Source organism: Nelumbo lutea, chromosome 4, assembly GCF_056320005.1.
Source record: "Nelumbo lutea isolate HS-2025 chromosome 4, American lotus-T2T, whole genome shotgun sequence".
Lineage (NCBI taxonomy): Eukaryota > Viridiplantae > Streptophyta > Magnoliopsida > Proteales > Nelumbonaceae > Nelumbo > Nelumbo lutea.
In genome coordinates this window covers 63,604,654-63,625,244 of record NC_142687.1, presented here as the reverse complement: position 1 = coordinate 63,625,244, position 20,591 = coordinate 63,604,654, and the positions used below count along the sequence as shown (strand labels likewise).

Genomic DNA, 20,591 nt, shown 5'->3' with positions numbered 1-20,591 from the left:
CCCCTCCTGGGCAATGAGCTTGTCCTCAAGCTCGAGATCTGGATATGCGTCTTGAAGACCAGTCCAAGGGATCCAAGTGGCCTCGGCAGATGGTAGGTCGTCCCATTCCACCAAGACTTTGAGAATACCTCGATTGGCTCGGGATCGAACAAGAGCTCGAGGCTGGAGAATGAGTCTGCGTCCTTCAGGGGTGGTAGGGGTGGTACTTTATTAGGAGTACCTGTAAATGGCTTGAGCAAGGATACGTGGAAAGTATCATGGAGCTTGTTGTGTTCTGGCAGTTCGAGCTGATATGCAATTTTCCCGATCCGCTGTAAAACCTTGAAGGGCCTGTAAAATTTGGGAGCCAATTTAGGGGGAGCCTTGCGTCTAAGGGAGAGTTGTCAATAGGGCTGGAGCTTCACCCACACGAACTGTCCTGGTTCGAGAGTTAATTCCCGGTGGTGCTGGTCATAGGCATTCTTCATGTGCCTGCGCTTGCTATAAGAGGAGAGAGACTTCGGTCAGGAGGGCATCGCGGTCTTGTAGGCTACGATCAATTTCATCCAACCATGTCGAACTGGGTTTGTAGGACAATAGGCGGGGTGGGTCCCGACCATAGACGACCCGGAATGGTGTCATGCCAAGAGAAGAATGATAGGTCGTCTTGTAACAATATTCGGCCCAAGGAAGCCAATCAACTCACCGCCGTGGTTGATCACCCACAAAACAATGGAGATACATCTCTATCGTACGATTTACCACCTCTGTTTGCCTGTCTGTCGGAGGGTGGTAAGCGGAGGAAAAAGCTAGGGTTGTACCCTGCAACCGAAACAACTCCTTCCAGAAGGTGTTAGTAAAAACCGGGTCCTTGTCACTGGTGATGGATTCTGGTAGCCCATGCAAACGAAAGATATGTGTAAAGAAGACGTGGGCAACTAAAACCGCGCTATATGGGTGGGATAGGGGAATGAAGTGAGCATACTTGGAAAAGCGATCCACCACCACGAATAAGACCGATTTCCCGCCGACCTTGGGTAGGCCCTCAATGAAGTCCATAAAGATATCATCCCATATTTGTGTTGGGAGTGAGAGAGGCTAGAGAAGGCCTGTCGGGTGCAGGTTTTCCCATTTTTGTTGTTGGCATGTGGAGCAATTCTGGATGAAGTCTCAAATCGAAGTCCTCATGCCAGGCCAATGGAAATCGGCTTGGACGCGATGCAATGTCTTTTGAATGCCCTCATGTGTGGAGTTATGTATGCTAGAGATGACAAAGGGAATTAAGGAACAGTCGGCTGGGAGGTATATCCGTCCTTTGTATAGCACTAGCCCATCGTGAATGGACCAATTCGTGTTGGTCGTTTCGGACTGTATTTTCTGAATAAGGTCCTTCCATTTCGGTGATTGGGGCAGCATGCTTCTAATGCCTTCTAACAGGGTGATGCGGGGCTGTGAAATCGCACAAAGGAGCATAGCATCTTTGTCACGTCTGGACAGGGCATCTATAGGCCGATTTAAGGACCCCGCCTTGTAATCCACCCGAAAATCAAACCCGAGCAGTTTGCTCGCCCAATGTTGTTGAGGCGGAGTGGTCAGCCGCTGCTCCAGTAGATACTTGAGGCTGTAGTGATCAATCTTGACGATGAAGGATCTTCCCCACAAGTATGGCCTCCAGTGTTGCACGGCCTTAGCTAGTCCAATCAACTCGCGCTCGTAAGCCGGTAGCTTTAGATGCCGGTCAGCCAGTTTGCGGCTAAAGAAAGCTATTGGATGTCCTTGCTGTTGTAGTACTGCTCCAATACCTACACCGGATGCATTGCATTCGACCGTAAATTCCAGGTCAAAATTTGGTAACTGTAGTACGGGTGTGGAGGAGAGGGCATCCCTTAAGTTCGCAAAGGCGGCGTCAGTTGCTTCATCCCACTGGAATGCGTTCTTCTTTAGCATACTGGTAATGGGGCAGCCAATAATCCATAATTCTACACAAACTTGCGGTAGTACCCGGTCAGTCCTAGGAACCCGCAGAGAGCCTTGGTGGATTGAGGTTTTGGCCAATCCTGAATTGCTTGGAATTTGGAGCCATCCACTGTGACACCTTGCCCACTGATTATGTGTCCTAGATAAAGAACTTGGCGCTCCCCAAAAGAACATTTGGGCCGCTTCAGAAAGAGCTTGTGTTGGTGCAGTAGTTCCAAAATAGTCCGTAGGTGATGTACGTGTTCAACCCATGATTTACTGTAGACTAGGATGTCGTCAAAGAACACTTAGACGAATCTGCGAAGGTGGGGCCGAATTACCTCATTCATCAGTGACTGAAATGTGGATGGAGCGCCGGTGAGACCGAACGACAACTAGAAATTCAAAGTGACCATGATGCATTCGGAAAGCTGTTTTCTCCACATCCTCGGGGGCCATCCGGACCTGAAAATATCCCGATCTGAGATCTAGCTTCGAGAAGTACTGAGATCCGTGGAGCTCATCTAGCAGCTCGTCTACCACGGGAATCGAGAATTTGTCTTTGACGATTCTATTGTTGAGTTCTCTGTAATCCATACAAAACCTCCAAGTATTGTCTTGCTTCGGTACCAATAAGACTGGCAAAGAGAAGGGGGAGCGGCTAGGGCGGATGATCCCCTGTTTCATCATATCTCATCCTTCTGCAGATGTGGGTAGCGATATGGCCGGACGACGACCGGTTTTGAACTATTATCAGAGGAATCTGATGGTCACACGATTGGGCAGGTGGAAGTCCCTTGGGTTCTTGAAATATATCTGAGAAGTCGGTGAGGAGTCTTTCCATATCTGCCATGTGCATCGTTCCGCCTTGGAGTGTATGCACATGCGGTTTCTTTGCCTTTACTCAGGTTCCCTGCCAAGTAACTTGTTTTCCATTAAGGCGGAATGACATTGTTAGGGCGCTAAAATCCCATAGGATAGGGCCTAGAGTAATCAACCACATAACTCCAAGTACTATATCAAACTCGTCCAAGGGTAGCACAAAAAATCAGCAGAGAAGGGTTCGGATTTGACCTGTATTTGGATGTCCTTACAGATTCTAGTGTTGTGAACCCTCTCTCAATTTGCGACGACTACTTGTAGTTGCGGTTTGCCTTCCACTGGTAGTTTCATTTGAAGGGCAGCTTGCTCGCTTACAAAGTTGTGCGTGCTTCCCGAGTCTACAAGGATACGTACTGGTTTCCCTACCACCTGTGCCCGTAGCTGCATAGTTTGGGAGGTCTTTATCCCGGTGATGGCGTGGAGGGAGATCTCGGGTTCTAGTGCTGCGGGTTCTTCCTCGTCTTCCTCCACTTCGTCTACCAGGAGGCAGAATAGCCTCTTGCATCTATGGCTCGCTGAATACAGCTCATCGCAGTTGAAGCATTGCCCTCTTGCTTGGTGTTCTGCCATCTTGGCTCTGGATAAGCGTTTGATGGGAGGTGCCGTCATGCTACTTCATGTGCTAGGTGCCGGTCTGGGAATGATACCTGTGTGAAGCTTTTGTTCCCTGTTGGTTGCCGAAGAAGGGGCCACCTTGGTTGACTTCGGGGGTGTCCATGATGTCGTTGACCGACCCATGTTGAAGGATCCTCGGCTGATCTGTAGCTTACATTCGAAAGAATGAGCTAGGTTCATGGCGGTGACCAAATTGGGAGGATGCTGCATCTCCACATCTACCCTCAGGGGCTCAGCTAATCCAGCGGTGAACATATCCACCTGTTGATCTGGGCGTATCGAGACGGCTCTGGCGAGAAGGGTCTGAAATTGGCGCTGGTATTCAGCCACGATGCCTATTTGCTTGAGGTTGATTAACTCACCTAGTGGGTTTCTCGTCAATGGGGGCCCGAACCTGAGGAGGTAGTAGGACTTGAATTGGTCCTAGTTGAGCTCTGGTTCCTCCTGCTCCACTTGGTAGAACCAAAGTTGTGCTTCCTCCGTTAGATGGAACGTGGCCAGACTGACCTTATCTCTTTCCTCCGTACGTTGATTGCGAAAGAATTGTTCACAACGGTATAGCCATCCCAGTGGGTCTCCATTGCCGCTGTACGAAGGGAACTCCAGCCTACTATACTTGGGAATGACTGCTGCTGCTGGGGCGACGATCTGTCGTTCGCCGGCTGATTCCGCCAAATCTGGTCGGTGACTGTTGGTGGTTGTTGTCCCTTTGGGGCTCCTCTCCCTATTGGAGAAATATGACTCTAGCAGGCGACGAAGCTCCCAGACATCATCCTTGACTTCTCGTACTTCTGCATGGTTCTCCACGAGCCGATGCTCCAATTCGTGGACCCTGGATGATAGCTGCTCCATATCGCCCATGACGTTTGGCTCTGATACTAAAATGTTATCGGCCTGGGCGTAGGATCTCATCACGGGTCGGTCCACGGGGAGAACCTCTAGCTTCCTCTTGCCCCTCCCTTTGCGTGCAGACCCTATCGTGGTGACCTAAGGGGTGATTTGTCCAAGAGATCACCCTAACTCTCCTCAACTCTTCTCTTGACTGAAATTCTTGGATGTCTTACTCTCTAGTCGCAACTCCTTAAATAGGAGATTACAAGAGGTGAGGGTCCTCCTTGTAGGAAGACTCGTTGATTTCGACTGCTTACAGATAAGACTCCTAACTTGGGAAGGATAAGGCTTCCCTAAGATAAAACAAATTTCCTACTACTCTTCTAATAAATGAAGTAAGAACAGATAAGAACAGATAAGAGAAACTGCTAAAGATAAGCTGCTGCTGGCTAAGGATAAGATAAGCTAATAAGATAAGCTGCTGCCCACGTGGGCCTCGCATCACTGTTGCTGTCGACGGCAATAAGTCTTCCCCACGAACGCATCCACAACAAAACCTGTGATGGGTTATTTTTACTATGCAATGAAGCGAGCAAGACAAAAAATAAAAGAAAATTTTAGTGAAAAAGAGAGGGAGTATAAGCCCATTTTAGACATTTTTGATAGGCATTGGACTAATATGATGCAACATCCGTTGTACCTTGCTGGTTTTTTTCTCAATCCAACCCTTTATTATAAGGCTAAAGCACAAGATGATGCATCTGTTGGAAAGTTTGAAATGGGCTTTCTAGATTGCATTGAGAGAATGGTCAATGATATTGAAACTCGTGACAAGTTCTCTCATCAATTGGAAGAGTATAAGCATGCCCGTGGTGCTTTCTCTAAAGAACTGACAATTAGGCAACGTGAAACAAAGCAACCAAGTAAATATAAGCTCTCTTTTCTTGAAACTTATATTTTATTCATGTTATTTTAAATTTATATTGTCTTAATTCTTTTTTTTTTTTATTTTATTTTGTAGTTGATTGGTGGCATAGCTATGGAGATCGCACCCTAGACCTTAGACGTATTGCATTATGCATATTAGGTCTTACATGCACTTCTTTTGCTTGTGAGCGCAACTGGAGCACTTTTGAGCATGTAAGTTCTAAGTAATGGACCTAATGGTTGGTTTTGTGATAAAATTATTTATGAAAGTTAAAATACTTATTTTTAATTTTTTTTTATTTTGTTGTGAATGTAGGTTCATACAAAAAAGAGGAATAGGCTTGATCAAAAGAGGCTCAATGATCTTGTATTTATTGGATTCAGAGACTAGCACGTCGGGCCTTGGTGTCGAGCTAGGACTTTTGCCTTGGAATTTTTGTCTCATGTAGGCTCACTATGCTTGAAAAATGTCTCCATTGTGATGTCAAAATCTCCAAATTCCTCAGAACTCTAGATTACCCAATACAGTTTTGTAGTCTCCTACTCTCCTCAGGAGAATTTTCTCAAACCACAGGATTCACAACTCTTGTAGTCTTGTGGTGAAGGATGTTGCCATGAAGATCTCCTATTTTTGATAATGTTGTAGAGATCTGGAAGTCAACTCTTTATCATTGGTAACCAAATCAAAGATAAAATTAATAATTATGCAAGTTCCTATTGATGCTTGAAGGTGGCTACTGGTGGCATTCTGTGGACAACTTTTAACCGACAAATTGGCTTTACTTGTTGATAAAAAATGGGTTCTTTACATGAAGCCATAGCTGCATAGCATCTCTTGCAGCCCTCCCCAAAACTGAGGAATCTGAAGAGCAACACATCCTTGAAAATTTTCATTCCTGTCGGACCATCAGAAAATTGGTATTGGACTGTTCAACTTTTGCTTCCACTCCTTGGAAGACTGCACGGGAAGGGAAGTGTGAAGTATGGGCCCGTGGACACAGGTTAGATATTAAATTTGCTTACTAATTGCATTTGCACGTCATAAGACTGTAAAAAAATGCTTAAACTTAGTTTCCATTTTGGATTGTCTTGCCGCGGTTGCATTTGCAAAGTTATTTGTGCCTTTTTGGAATCATCAAATCCTAAGACACGAGATTTAGCAAGACTTGCGTTGCAGGATCTACCTCTGATAAATGGTGGCATTCTGAAAGCCCCTGAATCTCAAGTTGGGTGATAAAGAAAGTTAAATTATAAAAGTGGCCAATCAATATAGAACAAGAAAGGGTTGTGGTGGTTGATTGGCTTGGTCGTCTCTAGTCATAACTTGTGAAGTTGAGAGAGGTCACAGTTGGGAGCTGCTGCATGACCAATTGAGCTTTTGAACAGATAGGCCAACTAAGATGGCATTGAGTGCAAAAGTAAGAGGGCAAGACTATCTTTTACATATAACCTGAATTTCGATCTGGTGGGTCAAAAGATTTCAAGTAATATTCAGTGAAAAATTTTGTTTTTCCCACTAGGAGAAGTGTGACAGACAAAAACTACTGCAAATTTTGTTTTAATTTATATAATTTTTGACAAGATCTTTATAGAATGTATTCGGGTAAAGGTGAACGAACATGATTTTAACAAGGTTTTTTCTTTTTCAAATTTATTTTGGTTACTTTTTCTTTATAAATACATTAGACTCAAGCCTACGATCTTTGAAATTAAAAATTGATACTGGTATATAGGGTGGTTTACTTCGTTGTAATCTGGATTAGTTAAACCTGTAACCCCTCTCCCCAACCCGCAGACAAGATTTGATCCTAAGTCTTCGCTACAATTCATTTTATGCAAAGCCTTCATGGCAATTCCTGCAATTCTTCCCCATTACACCATAGATGATCAAATGTGAAGGTGAATTTGATTATTTTCTCAGTTTAAAGTAAGGTTTTAAAAGGCTAAAGGTGGAAGCGAGGCGGTTAGGTGTGAAAGAGGTGAGGCCTAAGCCTCAAGGTGTTTTGAGTCGTCAAACAATTAAAAAAGAAAATAAAAACTATGCATTTATATTTGTTAGAAAAAAAAAAACAAATGAAGGAAAGATGAATTATTTTTTCTAGATTTACATTACCCAACCCAACCTGAATTTGACCTTATCTAGGGACCAAGCTAACAATTTTTTTTTATTAAAAAAGTAATCATATATCTCCAGTTCCAAACTTCTTTTTTCATTTTATATTTTTTCTAATACTTTTTTCTTGTTTTTTTTTTCTCATTGTGGTCTATCCATACTCTACTGCAACATAACATTTCTTCTAACATTATATTGTTTTCTCAATGTTAAACTCCCTTGCTTTCATAGAGTCATACAAGGCAAAACCACCATACCTCTTGATTTATAGAACTTAAGAGTCTATCATAGTTTTCAAGGCACCAAGGTGAGGCTAGGTGATTGGGGGGCACCTATTCGCCTAGTCGCCTAGGCGCCGCCTAGGCAATGAATTTTTTATGTTAAAAACATAGATCGTAGGGTAGTTCCTTAGGTACCATAACCATATTTCGTATTAAAGTATAGAAAATCAACATATTCATGAGAAGAAAAGGAAGAAGGAAAATAGAATTAAAAAAATATAGGGGCTGAACCCTTATTTTTGTTATAGGAAAAAAAGAAAATAAAAAGTATTGGTAGTTGTTAGGTCCCAATCAAAGCTAGAACTAAGGAAAAGTATTATGCTTAGGGTGAGAACAAACCACCAGATTTTATTGAACTTTCAACTGCCCTCCCATGCTGGTTGGGGGGTGTTTAAATACAAAAAAAAATTCTCAACTTCCTTCCACTAACTTAGCCACTGATTAAGGGATTATGTTCTCTATTAGCTAGCCTATCCCTAAGCCATAGGAACATAACCACTTAACCACTAACAGCCAGACCTAGTCTTAAGCTTAACCACTAACAACCAATCATAGTCTTAAGCTTAACCACTAACAACCAGCCTAGTCTTAAGTAATAACTGTTTAACCACATTGACCACTTCCTAAGGAGCCAACCTTTGGCTTTATTGACCTATTCCTATGCACTGATAACAAGGAAATAGAACAGAAATAACTGATAAGAAAATGAAGCAGCCTGATGCGACGTCACGCCTTGACTGATGCCACGTCACGCCTTGCATGATGCCACATCACACCTTACATGGGCCTTGCATGGGCCATGCAAGGGATGTTAATCGACGTATTTGGGATTCCTCATGGGTGTTCTCAGCGACCTTCGTGGCTTATCAATACCTCCCCCTTTTGCTAGAACCTTGCCCTCAAGGTTCATGAATCTGTCCTTTATTTCTTGCGTGTTCTCCCATTTTTCTTAAGAAGGGACACATGGAATACCGGGTGAATGCGTGAACCTTTAGGAAGCTTGAATTTGTAGGCCATATTCCCAAGTTTTTCTTTAATTTGATAGGGTCCGTAGAACTTACACGCAAGCTTTTGATAGGCACGTTTAAACACATAGTGTTGATGATAAGGATGAAGTTTCAGAAACACCAAATCGCCCACTTGATATTCAACGTCCCGTCATTTGGAATTTGCGAGTTGCTTCATCCGATTGTTTGCTGCATGCAAATTCTCCTTGAGCTGTCTTAACAAGGCATCCCGAGAGGCTAAGCTACAGTCCACTTCATTTACCAGACAAGAACCTTCATGTAGTGTGGAATTGTTGGTGGAGGCCTTTCATATAGAGCTTGGAAGGGGGCCATTCCAGTAGATGCATGATAGGTAGTATTGTACCAAAATTCAGCCCATGGGAGGAATGATTGCCATTTACGAGGCTGTTGGTACGCAAAGCACCGGAGGTATTGTTCAAGACAACGATTGATCACCTCCGTTTGTGGATGGTATGCGGAGCTCATCTTCAATTGTGTGCCTGATAATTTGAAGAACTCTTGCCAAAAACGACTGATGAATACTGGGTCTTGATCGCTTATGATGGATCGCGGCATACCATGTAGTTTCACAACCTCTTCAGTGAATCTTTTGGCCACCACTTTTGCTGTATACGGGTGGGCGAGAGCCAGAAAGTGTGTTGATTTGCTCAACCTGTCAACCACAACAAGAATTGAATTCTTACCATTGGAAGGTGGAAGGCCATCAATGAAGTTCATAATGACATCATCCCATACTTGGCAAGGGATTGGAAGTGGTCGTAGGAGTCTGACAGGTGACAAGGTCTCACTTTTAGCGCGTTGGCATACTTCACAAGAAGCAACATAATTTTTCACCACTTGGTGCATTGATGGCTAATAAAATTGTTGCACTAGTGTATGTCCATAGTACACCCGAATTTCCACCCATTGGAGAGTCGTGGTATTGTCGCAAGAGTTGTTGAATGATGTGAGAATGAGAAAGCACCACTACTCGGTTTTTGCAACAAACTAACCCATTGTGCCAGCTGTAAGGAACGCCCGGGTTTTCAATTGCTTGTTGGCTAATTATTTTCATGTAAGAGTTGTCACTAGCTTTGGCTTTGATTGTATCACATAATGAAGTTTGAGACACAAACAAGGCATCCAAACTAGGACTGCCAGCCACCCGTGATAATGCATCAGCTGCATTGCTCTCCCATCCTGGCTTGTATTGGATCTCATAATCATAACCAAGCAGTCTTGATGCCACATCATGCCTTGGTTGATGCCACATCACGCCTTGCATGATGCCACATCATGCCTTGCATGGGCCTTGCATGGCCCATGCATGGGACGTTAATTGACGTATTTGGGATTCCTCATGGGTGTTCTCAGCGACCTTCATGGCTTATCAGTAGTAGTAGTAGTAGTAGTAGTAGTAGTAGTAGAAGTAGAAATAGAAGTAGAAGTAGAAGTAGAAGTAGAAGAAAAATATATGGAAGAGGAAAATGTGCTAATTAGATAAAATTTTTAATTTTTTAGTTCTTTCTTATTGGTCCAGGTTTTTAAGTCTTTGAGGGTTCAATACAACATTTAGCAATGTTTGTGTTGATTAAATCCTAATAAATAGGAAAATAATAAAAAGAAATTAGTATACAAACACACAAAATGATTATTTTAGTTTAATAATATTTATTTTATAATTATAATCTATAAAAAGAATGGATAAAAAAGCATTTTATAGTAGGAAGTAGAAAATTATTAGGCGATTAGGTGAGGCAAGCCTCAAAGGGCACCTTTTCACCTAGGCGCCTGCCTAGGCATCGCCTTGACAACTATGGAGTCCATTTGGTTCCGTCCCATAGTTTGGAATTGGAATTGGAATAAAAATCCATCAAAGTTGGAATCTGGTGTATTCCCTCCCATAGTTTGGTTCAAACATGAATTGGAATGAGAACTTAAATAAGTTACAATTGAATTTTATTCCCAAGTGAGGGGAGGGAATGGCCATTCCCTTAAATGGGCGAATGCCGCTCCACCAGGAATAGAAATGAGATTCCGATTTTGTTCAACCAAACGGTTGGAATTTGAACGAGTCATCTCAATTCCAATTCTAGACACCTAATCCTATGAACCAAACAGACCCTTAGCCCATTGGGCTAACATATGCACTACAATATTAAGTTATTAATAGACCTAGCAACCTAGGGATATAGTTAACAATAATAGACTGAACACTTTATACAAGTCACAAGATACGACCTGGTCCAAAACACTCGAAGTGAAAATAGTTGAAAACTTCCCCTATAAGGCCTAATTTAAAATTAGAATGACTAAACAGAAATTTCCAACCCTGATTTTTGACAAAAAAAAATATGGCATGTTGAATAGCTTCCAAACTATGAATAAACAAAAATGGCGTGAAATCCTTCCCCCGATCTTCCCTCACTAAGTCACTAGTTTTTTTGGTTGATTTCTTCTTCTTCTTCTCCGTCCCCACTGTCCCCACTTTCTCCCATTGAGTCGATTGAGTCAGAGCAACCAAAAGCACTATTCATCTTCTTCACGATGGCAACTAATAGAGTTTCAGCAACTCATCCGCGGTTCCCAGAGGTCCGATCTGTGTCGCTCAAGGGGAACCATTAAAACGGTGGGTGTCCTCTTTAGTCTCCGGAATTCTTTCATTACGACCTTCTCAACTTGGTCAATTGAGTTCAACAGTTTCTTCTGTGGGGTCAGGACATCAGATTCCCCGGCAACCTGATTATCAATACCAAGCAAAGATTTGCAGCATGTCCTCGGCTTCAGTCACTTCTTGCCACCGGAGTATTCTATCGCCCCAAAAATGGAGACCTGTGTGAAATCCGGTCACGTCCATTTGCCAACCTTGGACTACCATAAGCTGCCCTTCCAATATTGACGCCCTGTGAAACCACTATAGCCCCCACTCTAATCGTGCGTTCCAGTAAAGCACCCAACCTCGCAGTTCCCCGGGAAATTGGAAAACCGGTGAAGTCTCAACCATCGGAACTACCCAGTCTTGAAGGCGAGCCGAACAAGCTTGCTGCATCTCAGTCACCGAATCTTAAAGGGGAGCCAAACAAGACCCGTCCATAGCCATTGCTGATTCTTGCAGGAGGACCGAAAAACCTCCCCTCTTGTTCCATATCGAGTGGATCCGCAGCCGATTGGCGACGCACAATCTGTCTCTTGATTCTGGCATTGAAAATTTGTAAGAATGTGTATTATTATTTCCGACGAACAAAAATTAGATTTCCGATAACATACGCAAATCTGAAAACCTATTAAGAAAATCAAGACACTAAGGAGAAGATTTGAAAACCAAAGACTACCTTCCTTCAGTTCGATCTGGAGTTCACGATTGGAGGGGGTGAAGAGAACTAAGTAACGTTTTAATGGATTCCGTTGCATCTGAATCTGAAACTTGGAAGAAGAAAAAAAGATATCAACGACAAAAAAACCAGTGAGGGGAGGTCGGGGGAAGCAGGGGCAATTTCAGCGCTCTTCACGCTGAAACGATTCATTTAAGTTGAGGCGAAAATCGTTGATTTTAATTAGCCTTCGAGTGAAGGTTCAAAATATCAATACAGGCATATCGGGAAGGCTCCCATACGATGCACCTTTTTGGGGCGTAAGGGCGTATCACCGACCCAAAACATTCCCTATATAAGGCATATCGGGAACGGGAAGGCTCCAAAAGGATATGTATCAACCGATATTTGAGAAAATTTTGATCCTTGCATTGAGGCAAATTGATGCTTTTGGGCGACATTGGTTTTGATGGGGCGGTCATGATTAGATTTGAAATGGGATTCAGTGCAAGTTCCATTGGAACAGTCTTTATATCCTTGCATTTGCATTGGGAATATTTCCCCATGAAATAAAGCATAAAAGTAGGGAGATGTTCCCAATGCAAGGCTGTAAAGACTGTTTTGAACGGGGTTTGAACAGAGTTTGCACTTACTGAAGTCAATTTCATTAGATTTAGGGGGTGATTTATAATTTTGTATTTGTGTTTAATTTGTTTTGAAAATTGGAACACCGAGGGCTTTAGGAGAATCTGCCATGTTCGCGCGATGGCTCTAACACATGTGCCTAGGGGTGTCAATTGGTATGGATTTGGTACAATCCGATCCATTCCAATGTGAGTTCATTATAAATGGACCAAGTCCAATCTAATCCAATGAATATTTTGCATCAAATTGGACTAGTCCAATTCAATATCTGGACCATTCAGTCTGTTCAAATTCATTTTGATTTAGATTGGTTTCAACCCAAACTCGGTCCATTGACACATATATTCTTATCTTATATCAATAGATTAGATATTGGCTTAATCCAACCTAATCCAATATAAATTTTTTACGAACGGACCAGGTCCAATCCAATATATCGTATTGTGTTAGACAGTGTATGCCCTTAGCTCCAATCAAAATGATGTACATAATGACATTTATTGTAAATGAATAAAGTACGTATTTGATTCGTGTTATTATGTTGTGTTTCTGTGTAATGCCCTTAAACTAGGCACATATGAGCCTCGTATTAATTTAGAATCTTCACAGTCGTTGGATAGATTTGGGGAGATTTATCCTGCCAAGGCTGACACTGATGTGCCACCAAGTTGATTGGGGTGGCTTGTCTTAGCTGCTAGGGTGAGACCTGAGGTACATGTAGTGTAGGTTTTCTTGAAACCCTGAACCGGACCAAAATTTCAGTATTGCCCTGGAACTTGGAGATTGATGGGCAAAATTGGAATGTTACACCTAACCCCTAGACTCGACTATGATACTACACTAGGTGTCAGATTGGGCTATCTTTGATATGCCAATCAGTGAGATCCTTAGAGGGGGTCAAAACCTGGATATGTTGGGACAATTCGAGAATTCATCTGAGTGGATAATCATAGTGATAGGATCAACCCCTTTGTCGGACAAAGTGAATGATCGGGAATGCACTCTCTCTGTTGGAAACCAAAGCTGCCGACAACCGATTTCAACCGTTGAAATTTGTTTTGCAAAATATATTTATATAGAGATATACATATATATTATGGTTTCAAAATTTTTGCAAAAGATTTTAATTCTCGGGTTTCATGTGAGTAGAGAGTGCAACATTGTACATTGCAATCGAGGGAGAGGTCCTCTCTTATCGGACAGTGCTTGATCATTATGGGCTTAGAGGTTAAGTGTAAGACCGTTGAGGGCAATACCTGATGGGTTAATCTTGCATTTGTCCACAATCCTTGAGTTTTTATAAGGTGGGTTGACCCAATGACCATTTAGTGTAAATGTTAGACCCATTAAGAGCCCATGGTGATGGACTCAGGGGTCCACTGTTTCCTACAGTGAATTCGGCCAGGCCTTGTAACAGAGGCTGGGATGAACCCATGTGGCTGATGAGTAGATCAATGTTTGGGTCCCATGCCATACAAGGATAACCAACTGGGCAGCAGTTTGGAGGATAAGTGAGCACATGGACTTAATGAGTCTAAAGCCCAAATCGAACTGGTTTAATATGATTAATTAAAGAGAGGCAATTCTGGATTTGGATCAATGAATAGGATAAGGGATTATCCCTATCCACTCAAAGAGTCCAGATCTAAATAGAGACTTGGATAAGGAAACTCCTGATTAGATTCAGAGGGCTGATCTTTATCTGCAGATAAGATAAGGGTTTATCCTTATCTCTTAAAGAGAGTCCAGATCCAAATACAAGATTTGGATTAGGAAATTCCTAATGGAATTAGGAGAATCTCTCTTTAAGGCTATAATTAGAGGAGGAGGGCGAACCCTATTTCACCTAATTAGATTACAGATTCAAGAGAGAAGACAGCTCCAGTTAGACTGACGCCATCTTCTGCTCTTGACCTCTCCTATTGCTACCGCCATAGCCAGTTCGATCTCCACTTGTATGAGCAATCAAGAAAGGTTCTTGATACCAGTTTTTGGTGAAAAGCTGATCTGAAGTCATGCTCGCACACCCTCCATTGAATTCTTGCTGAAGAGTTTGGTTCATGCTGAAGAACCACTTGCTGATTCTGCTCCACCTTACGCTGTGTCATCTTCAGTTGGAGCAGTCTTTGGCGTTTTCCTTGGGCGTGAGCACCTTCGTTGGGAGTTACTGTTACTCCATATCAGGTACATCCCTCTCCTACCTTATGGTTTCAGATCTGGTCCGGTTTAGGTTCAAGATTGATCATTGAAAATGTAGTTTTCTAAAACAGGGAATGTGATACCCATATGGGGAGAGAGAAATTTTTGAAAATTTGCCCTACCTACTTGCAGGGTTCAACTATCCATATGATGGATCTCTCATCCCTTCAGTGGTATCAGATCTAGGTTCAAATCTTGAACCAAAATTGATCAGATCTGAAACTGTGCAAATGAGCAGAAGGCATTCTACCCGATTTACGCAAATAAGAGATTTTCTAGGAAATCGGTTCCTAGATTAAGGGTGATTGATATGAAATTAAATCTTTTAAATCTGATTTATATTTAGAACTGCTCTGTATATTTATCTTGATTTATGGGTTGTTCGTACGGTGGAGATCGCAATCTTGATTGGCGCAGGAAAACTGCAATTTGCAGTTCTTTTACATTCTGGTCTATAATTTTTTTTTAGACTGAATGTATAGGAATTTGATTTGATATAATATTAATAGAAAATTAGGCTTTTTCTATTTTACTTCAATCAAGTTCAAAGCTGATCGCGCAGGAGGAGATTTCACAGATTAGGGTTTTGCCATCTGCGATTTGCAGTTTGAGAAACTGCAAACTATAATCTAACATCTGTTTTGCAGGTAGCAGATCTACGAACAACCCTAGTACTGATTCTTGATTGTCTTTAATCATTAATTTAATTTCAGATCAAATCTTGAATTAAAAATCAAACACTAGGCCCATTCGAACCAGATTGGACCAAACTGGTTGGACCGATCTGTGGTTTGATGGGGGTTGCTCTCAGCCCTAATTTTTCACTCTTGGGTTAAGGGATTGATAGTTAATTGCAAGACCTAATTCGACCCACACCTGTAAAACCCAGTTTTAATGTGTTAAAAATGCTTCAGCCCATTAACTGCATAAAAGCTATATGGGCCGAACTGCTCTGTGCAATTCCGCCCCTATACCTAAATAATATTAATCAGTAATATTATAGATAATTATGGGCTTTAATAATGGGTTTTACAAATATTAATTGATTGGATCAATTTTATCAATGCATGTGATGTATGGATGTGTGATGTGCAACATTCATGGGCCATAAGTACTTGGTCCATGCTGATACAGTAGTGGCTCTTGCGCACACCATGGTTGAATGCACATCATTGCCATGGTGTCCTTAAGATCATTGGATGATCCTCCCTTTGTGGTGGGCCCCACACCTCCTGAAGAGGAACCGTATGGAACCCTATCCGTTTAGGGCCCACCGAAATCTGGCTTTATGAAAGTTAGTGGGAGCCACTTTGGTTTGACCTAAATTAAACTACGCTGACTGGTACCGAAACCTTATGCTGGTCCTGACATAAGAGAAGTTGGACAAAGTGGTTAAAAACCTTGCTCCGGAATGTCCAGGAGATAGGGCTTATGAGGCTCGTAGGAGGGACTACTAGGAATGGGAAGAGAAAAATTCCCTAGCCCGCTGCTATATCATTACCTCCTTGGATAATCCGATACAACGACAATTCGATCAGATCGAATTGTCCAAGGATATCTTGGATGGCCTAAGGACAATGTACGAAGTGTAGAATTGTTCTACTCGGCATGAAGGTCTTGAAGCAGTTCATGACCGCGCAGATATCCAAGAACCAACAGATTCATGACCATTGTCTTCGGATGATGGGATATATTAATGAACTTGAGGCTCTTGGATTCGGGCTAGACCATGTCATGAATGTGGACGCCATCCAGAATTCTTTGCCTCCTTCCTTCAATCAGTTCATCGTGAATTATAACATGAACAAGCTAAATGCTAACACCTAGGAACTTAGCAATATGTTGCAGAGAGCCGAGGAACTGATTAAGAAGGATGCACCCATTGCTATGCTTGTTGAAGTCGGCAAGTTAGGCAAGAAGAAGAGGAAGGCAAAGAGAAAGCCTCAGAAGAAAGCTACTAAGTCTAAGAAGCAAAAGAAAGACACATTAGATGCTTGTCACTTCCACAAGTAGGCAGGCCATTGGAAAAGAAATTGTCCTTAGTACCTGAAATCCAAGAAATAAGGTAATTTCGAATCTTGTGTCATATAAACCAATTTGTGAAAGGTATGGTAGAATCCATCGTATGGATGCCAAAACAGTTGCGAAATGGGTGGGCGAATTTCAAAAATTTTCTACCTACCTTTCAATTGGGAATCGCGTTCCCTAATTTTAGAATCAAGATTCAATGATCCTACTTGAACTAGAACCGAACCAGATCCGAACCAAAAGAGAAGGGAGTAATTATACCTGATCCAGAGAAATAATATCTCCCAAAGTTGGTATTCCCGCCCAAAAAAGGCACCAAGATCTGCTCCTGCTGAAGATGACACAACAACTATGGAACAAAACCAGTAGAGTGCATTCTACACATTGAATCCTTCACAAGAATCCTTTGGATGACAATGAGCACCAAACAAAATCAACCTTTCAACAAAGACCGATATCAAGAACTTTTCTTAATATTTTTCTAACAGAGAAAACGAACTGCAATAGATAGTGATGGCTGCAATAGGAGGGAGCTAGAGAAGAAGATGGCGAACTGCTTTTTCTTCTCTAGGGCTTCTGAGACCCTATCTCATAAAAGTACATGGTGTATTCTGTGTAAATTCCCTAGGGTTTGAATTCTTGTAAAAATAATAGGGTTTTCTCCAATTGCTTAATGATTAAGAAAAGAACTCCTGATCATATCAAGAGTTGCCCTTATCCAAATCTGTATTTGGATTAGGACTCTTCTTAATCCTATCTGCAGATTAAATAAGCTTTTGGGCTCATCCTAACCTCAGATTCGCCCCTTGTTAATGACTGATCAAATCAGCCTAGTTCGAAATGGGCTTTAGGCCCAATAAGTATCAAGTGCTCAAAAGTCTTCCAAACTACTGCCTAGTTGGGCTTCGTTGAATGGCGTGACACCCAAGCATTGATCAACACACCAGCTACATGGGTTCGGCCCAGCCTCTGTTACAAGGCCTAGCCGAATTCACTAGAGAGCCCAGTGAACCCCTCGATCCCATCACATGGACCCTATGGGCCTAACACTTACACTAAGTGGTCCCTAAGCTAAACCATCTTATAAAAACCTAGAGACTGTGGGCAGGTGCAAGATTAGCCCATCATGTATTATCCTAAATGGCCTTACATCTTATAAAAACCTAGAGACTGCACTCTCTACTCATATAGTTCCCGAGAATTAAAACCATTTGCAAACATTTTGAAACCATACATAACTATATATAAATTTTGCAAAACAAATTCCAACAATTGAAATCAACTACCGACAGTTTGGTTTCCGTTAGAGAGAGTGCATCCCCGATCATTACCTTTGTCCAACAAAGGGGCTGATCCCGTCACTATGATCACCCACTCAAATGAATTCTCAGACTGCCCCAACATACCAAGGTTTTGACTCCGGCTAATGATCTCACTGATTGGAATATCAAAGATAGCCCGATCTGACACCTAGTGTAGTACCATCATCGGGTCTAGGAGTTAGGTGCAACTTTTCAGTTTTGCCCATCAATCTCCAAGGTCCAGGAAAATACTGGAAATCTGGTCTAGTTCAAGGGTTCAAGTAATCCTACACTACGTGTGCCTTGGGTCTCACCCTGGCGGTTGAGACAAGCCAGCCCAACTGTTGGTAGCACACTAGTGTCAGCCTTGGCAGGATAAATCTCCTCAGACTTATCCAACGGCTGTGAACATTTAAAACCAACACAAGTCTCATTAAGTGTACAGTTTTAGGGTATTACAAAGAAGCATACCACACAACATGAATCAAACATGTACTTTATTTATTTACATTAAATATCAAAAGTACATCAGAACTGATTAAAACTAAGGGCTTACAAAAACTTTCCAACACTTTTCTTGATCTTTTTCTAACAGAGAAAACGAACTGCAATAGATAGTGGCGGCTGCAAGAGGAGGGAGCTAGAGAAGAAGATGGCGAACTACTTTTTCTTCTCGAGGGGTTCTGAGATCCTATCTCACAAAACTGCAGGGTGTGTTCTATGTAAATTCCCTAGGGTTCGAATTCTTGTAAAAAGAATAGGGTTTTCTCCAGTTGCTTAATGATTAAGAAAAGAACTCCTGATCATATCAGGAGCTGCCCTTATCCAAATCTGTATTTGGATTAGGACTCTTCTTAATTCTATCTGCAGATTAGATAAGCTTTTGGCCTCATCCTAATCTCAGATCCGCCCTTTGTTAATGACTGATCAAATCATCCCAATACGAAATGGGCTTTAGGCCCAATAAGTATCAAGTGCTCAAAAATCTTCCAAACTGCTGCCCAGTTGGGCTTCTTTGTATGGCGTGGGACCCAAGCATTGATCTACACACCTGTCACATGGGTTCGGCCTAGCCTCTATTACAAGGCCTGGCCGAATTCACCGGAGAGCCCAGTGAACCCCCTCAGCCCATCATATGGATCCTATAGGCCCAACACTTACACTAAGTGGTCCCTGGGCCAAGCCATCTTATAAAACCCAAGGACTGTGGGCAGGTGCAAGATTAGCCCATCAGGTGTTATCCCAAATGGCCTTACACTTAACCTCTTAGCCCATAATGATCAAGCACTACTCGACAAGAGAGGACCTCTCCCTCGGCTGCAAGGAAAAGTGTTGCATTCTCTACTTGCATGGATCCTGGGAATTAAAACCATTTGCAAATATTTTGAAACCATACTTAAATATATATCATATATATAAATTTTGCAAAACAAAATTCCAACGATTGAAATCAACTGCCGGCAGATTAGTTTCCATCAGAGAGAGTGCATCCCCGATCATTACCTTTGTCTGCCAAAGGGGCTGATCCCGTCACTATGATCATCCACTCAGATGAATTCTCAGACTGTCCCAACATACCCAGGTTTTGACCCCCGCTAAAGATCACACTGATTGGCATATCAAAAACAACCCAATCCGACACCTAGTGCAGTACCATAATCGGGTCTAGGGGTCAAGTGTAACTTTTCAGTTTTGCCCATCAATCTCCAAGGTCTAGGGCAATACTGGAAATCTGGTCTGGTTCTAGGGTTCAAGTAATCCTACACTACATGTGCATTGGGTCTCACCCTAGTGGTTGAGACAAGTCACCCCAGCAGTTGGCAGCACACTAGTGTGAGCCTTGACATGATAAATCTTCCTAGACTTATCCAACGGGTGTGAACATTTAAAATCAACACAAGTCTCATTAAGTTTCCAATTTTAGGGTCTTACACACAGAAGTATACCACACAACATGAATCAAACATGTACTTCATTTATTTACTTTAAATATCAAAAGTACATGAAAACTGATTGAATCTAAGGGCATACAAAAACTGTCCAACAGCTACCACTTACATTTAGGTCCAATTTAGTAAAGTCGGAGTCCCATACTTTCCACGTGTTTCTCAAACACATTCTGCGTGAGTGGCTTAATTAATGGGTCTGCCACATTATCCGTTGATGCTACCTTCTGAATTAGGACGTCCCCTCTAGCAATGATCTCCCGCAGTACATGGTACTTCCTCTCGATGTGCTTTGACTTCGAGTGGGCCCGAGGCTCCTTAGCCTGGGCGATCGCTACATTGTTGTCACACAACAACGGGATGGGTGATGTGCTGGACGAAACCACTCCTAATTCATGAACGAACTTCTTCATCCACCCTAGTGGCTGAGACAAGCCACTCCAACAATTGGCAGCACACCAGTGTCACCCTTGGCAGGATAAATCTCCCCAGACTTATCTAACAGCTGTGAACATTTGAAACCAACACAAGTCTCATTAAGTGTCTAGTTTTTAGGGCCTTACACACAGA

General features: G+C 42.3%; 1 protein-coding gene and 1 long non-coding RNA gene across 6 annotated transcripts in view; one reads left to right on the top strand and one right to left on the bottom strand.

Moving 5' to 3' along the window:
* LOC148860862 (uncharacterized) overlaps positions 1 to 6,840 on the top strand; it is a 29,496-nt gene extending 22,656 nt beyond the window's left edge. For 3 of the 5 annotated variants that reach the window (XR_016094883.1, XM_088941182.1, XM_088941183.1), the window contains 2 exons: positions 5,285 to 5,403; positions 5,507 to 5,900. Coding sequence is in view for 3 of the 5 variants with exons in the window: in XM_088941182.1 (XP_088797308.1) it covers positions 5,285 to 5,403; positions 5,507 to 5,581 (194 nt within the window). In the remaining 2 variants the exon portion in view is untranslated. Of the gene's footprint in view, positions 1 to 4,687; positions 5,187 to 5,284; positions 5,404 to 5,506; positions 6,192 to 6,367 lie in introns of those variants that run through there. The other 2 variants (XR_016094882.1, XM_088941181.1) reach the window with 2 other exon arrangements.
* A 3,946-nt stretch (positions 6,841 to 10,786) lies between these two features.
* LOC148860861 (uncharacterized) lies at positions 10,787 to 12,435 on the bottom strand. The gene is made up of 2 exons (XR_016112370.1): positions 11,924 to 12,435; positions 10,787 to 11,786 (listed from the first exon to the last, which is right to left on the bottom strand). It is a non-coding gene; the product is annotated as an uncharacterized LOC148860861 (long non-coding RNA).
* Positions 12,436 to 20,591: the final 8,156 nt, after the last annotated feature.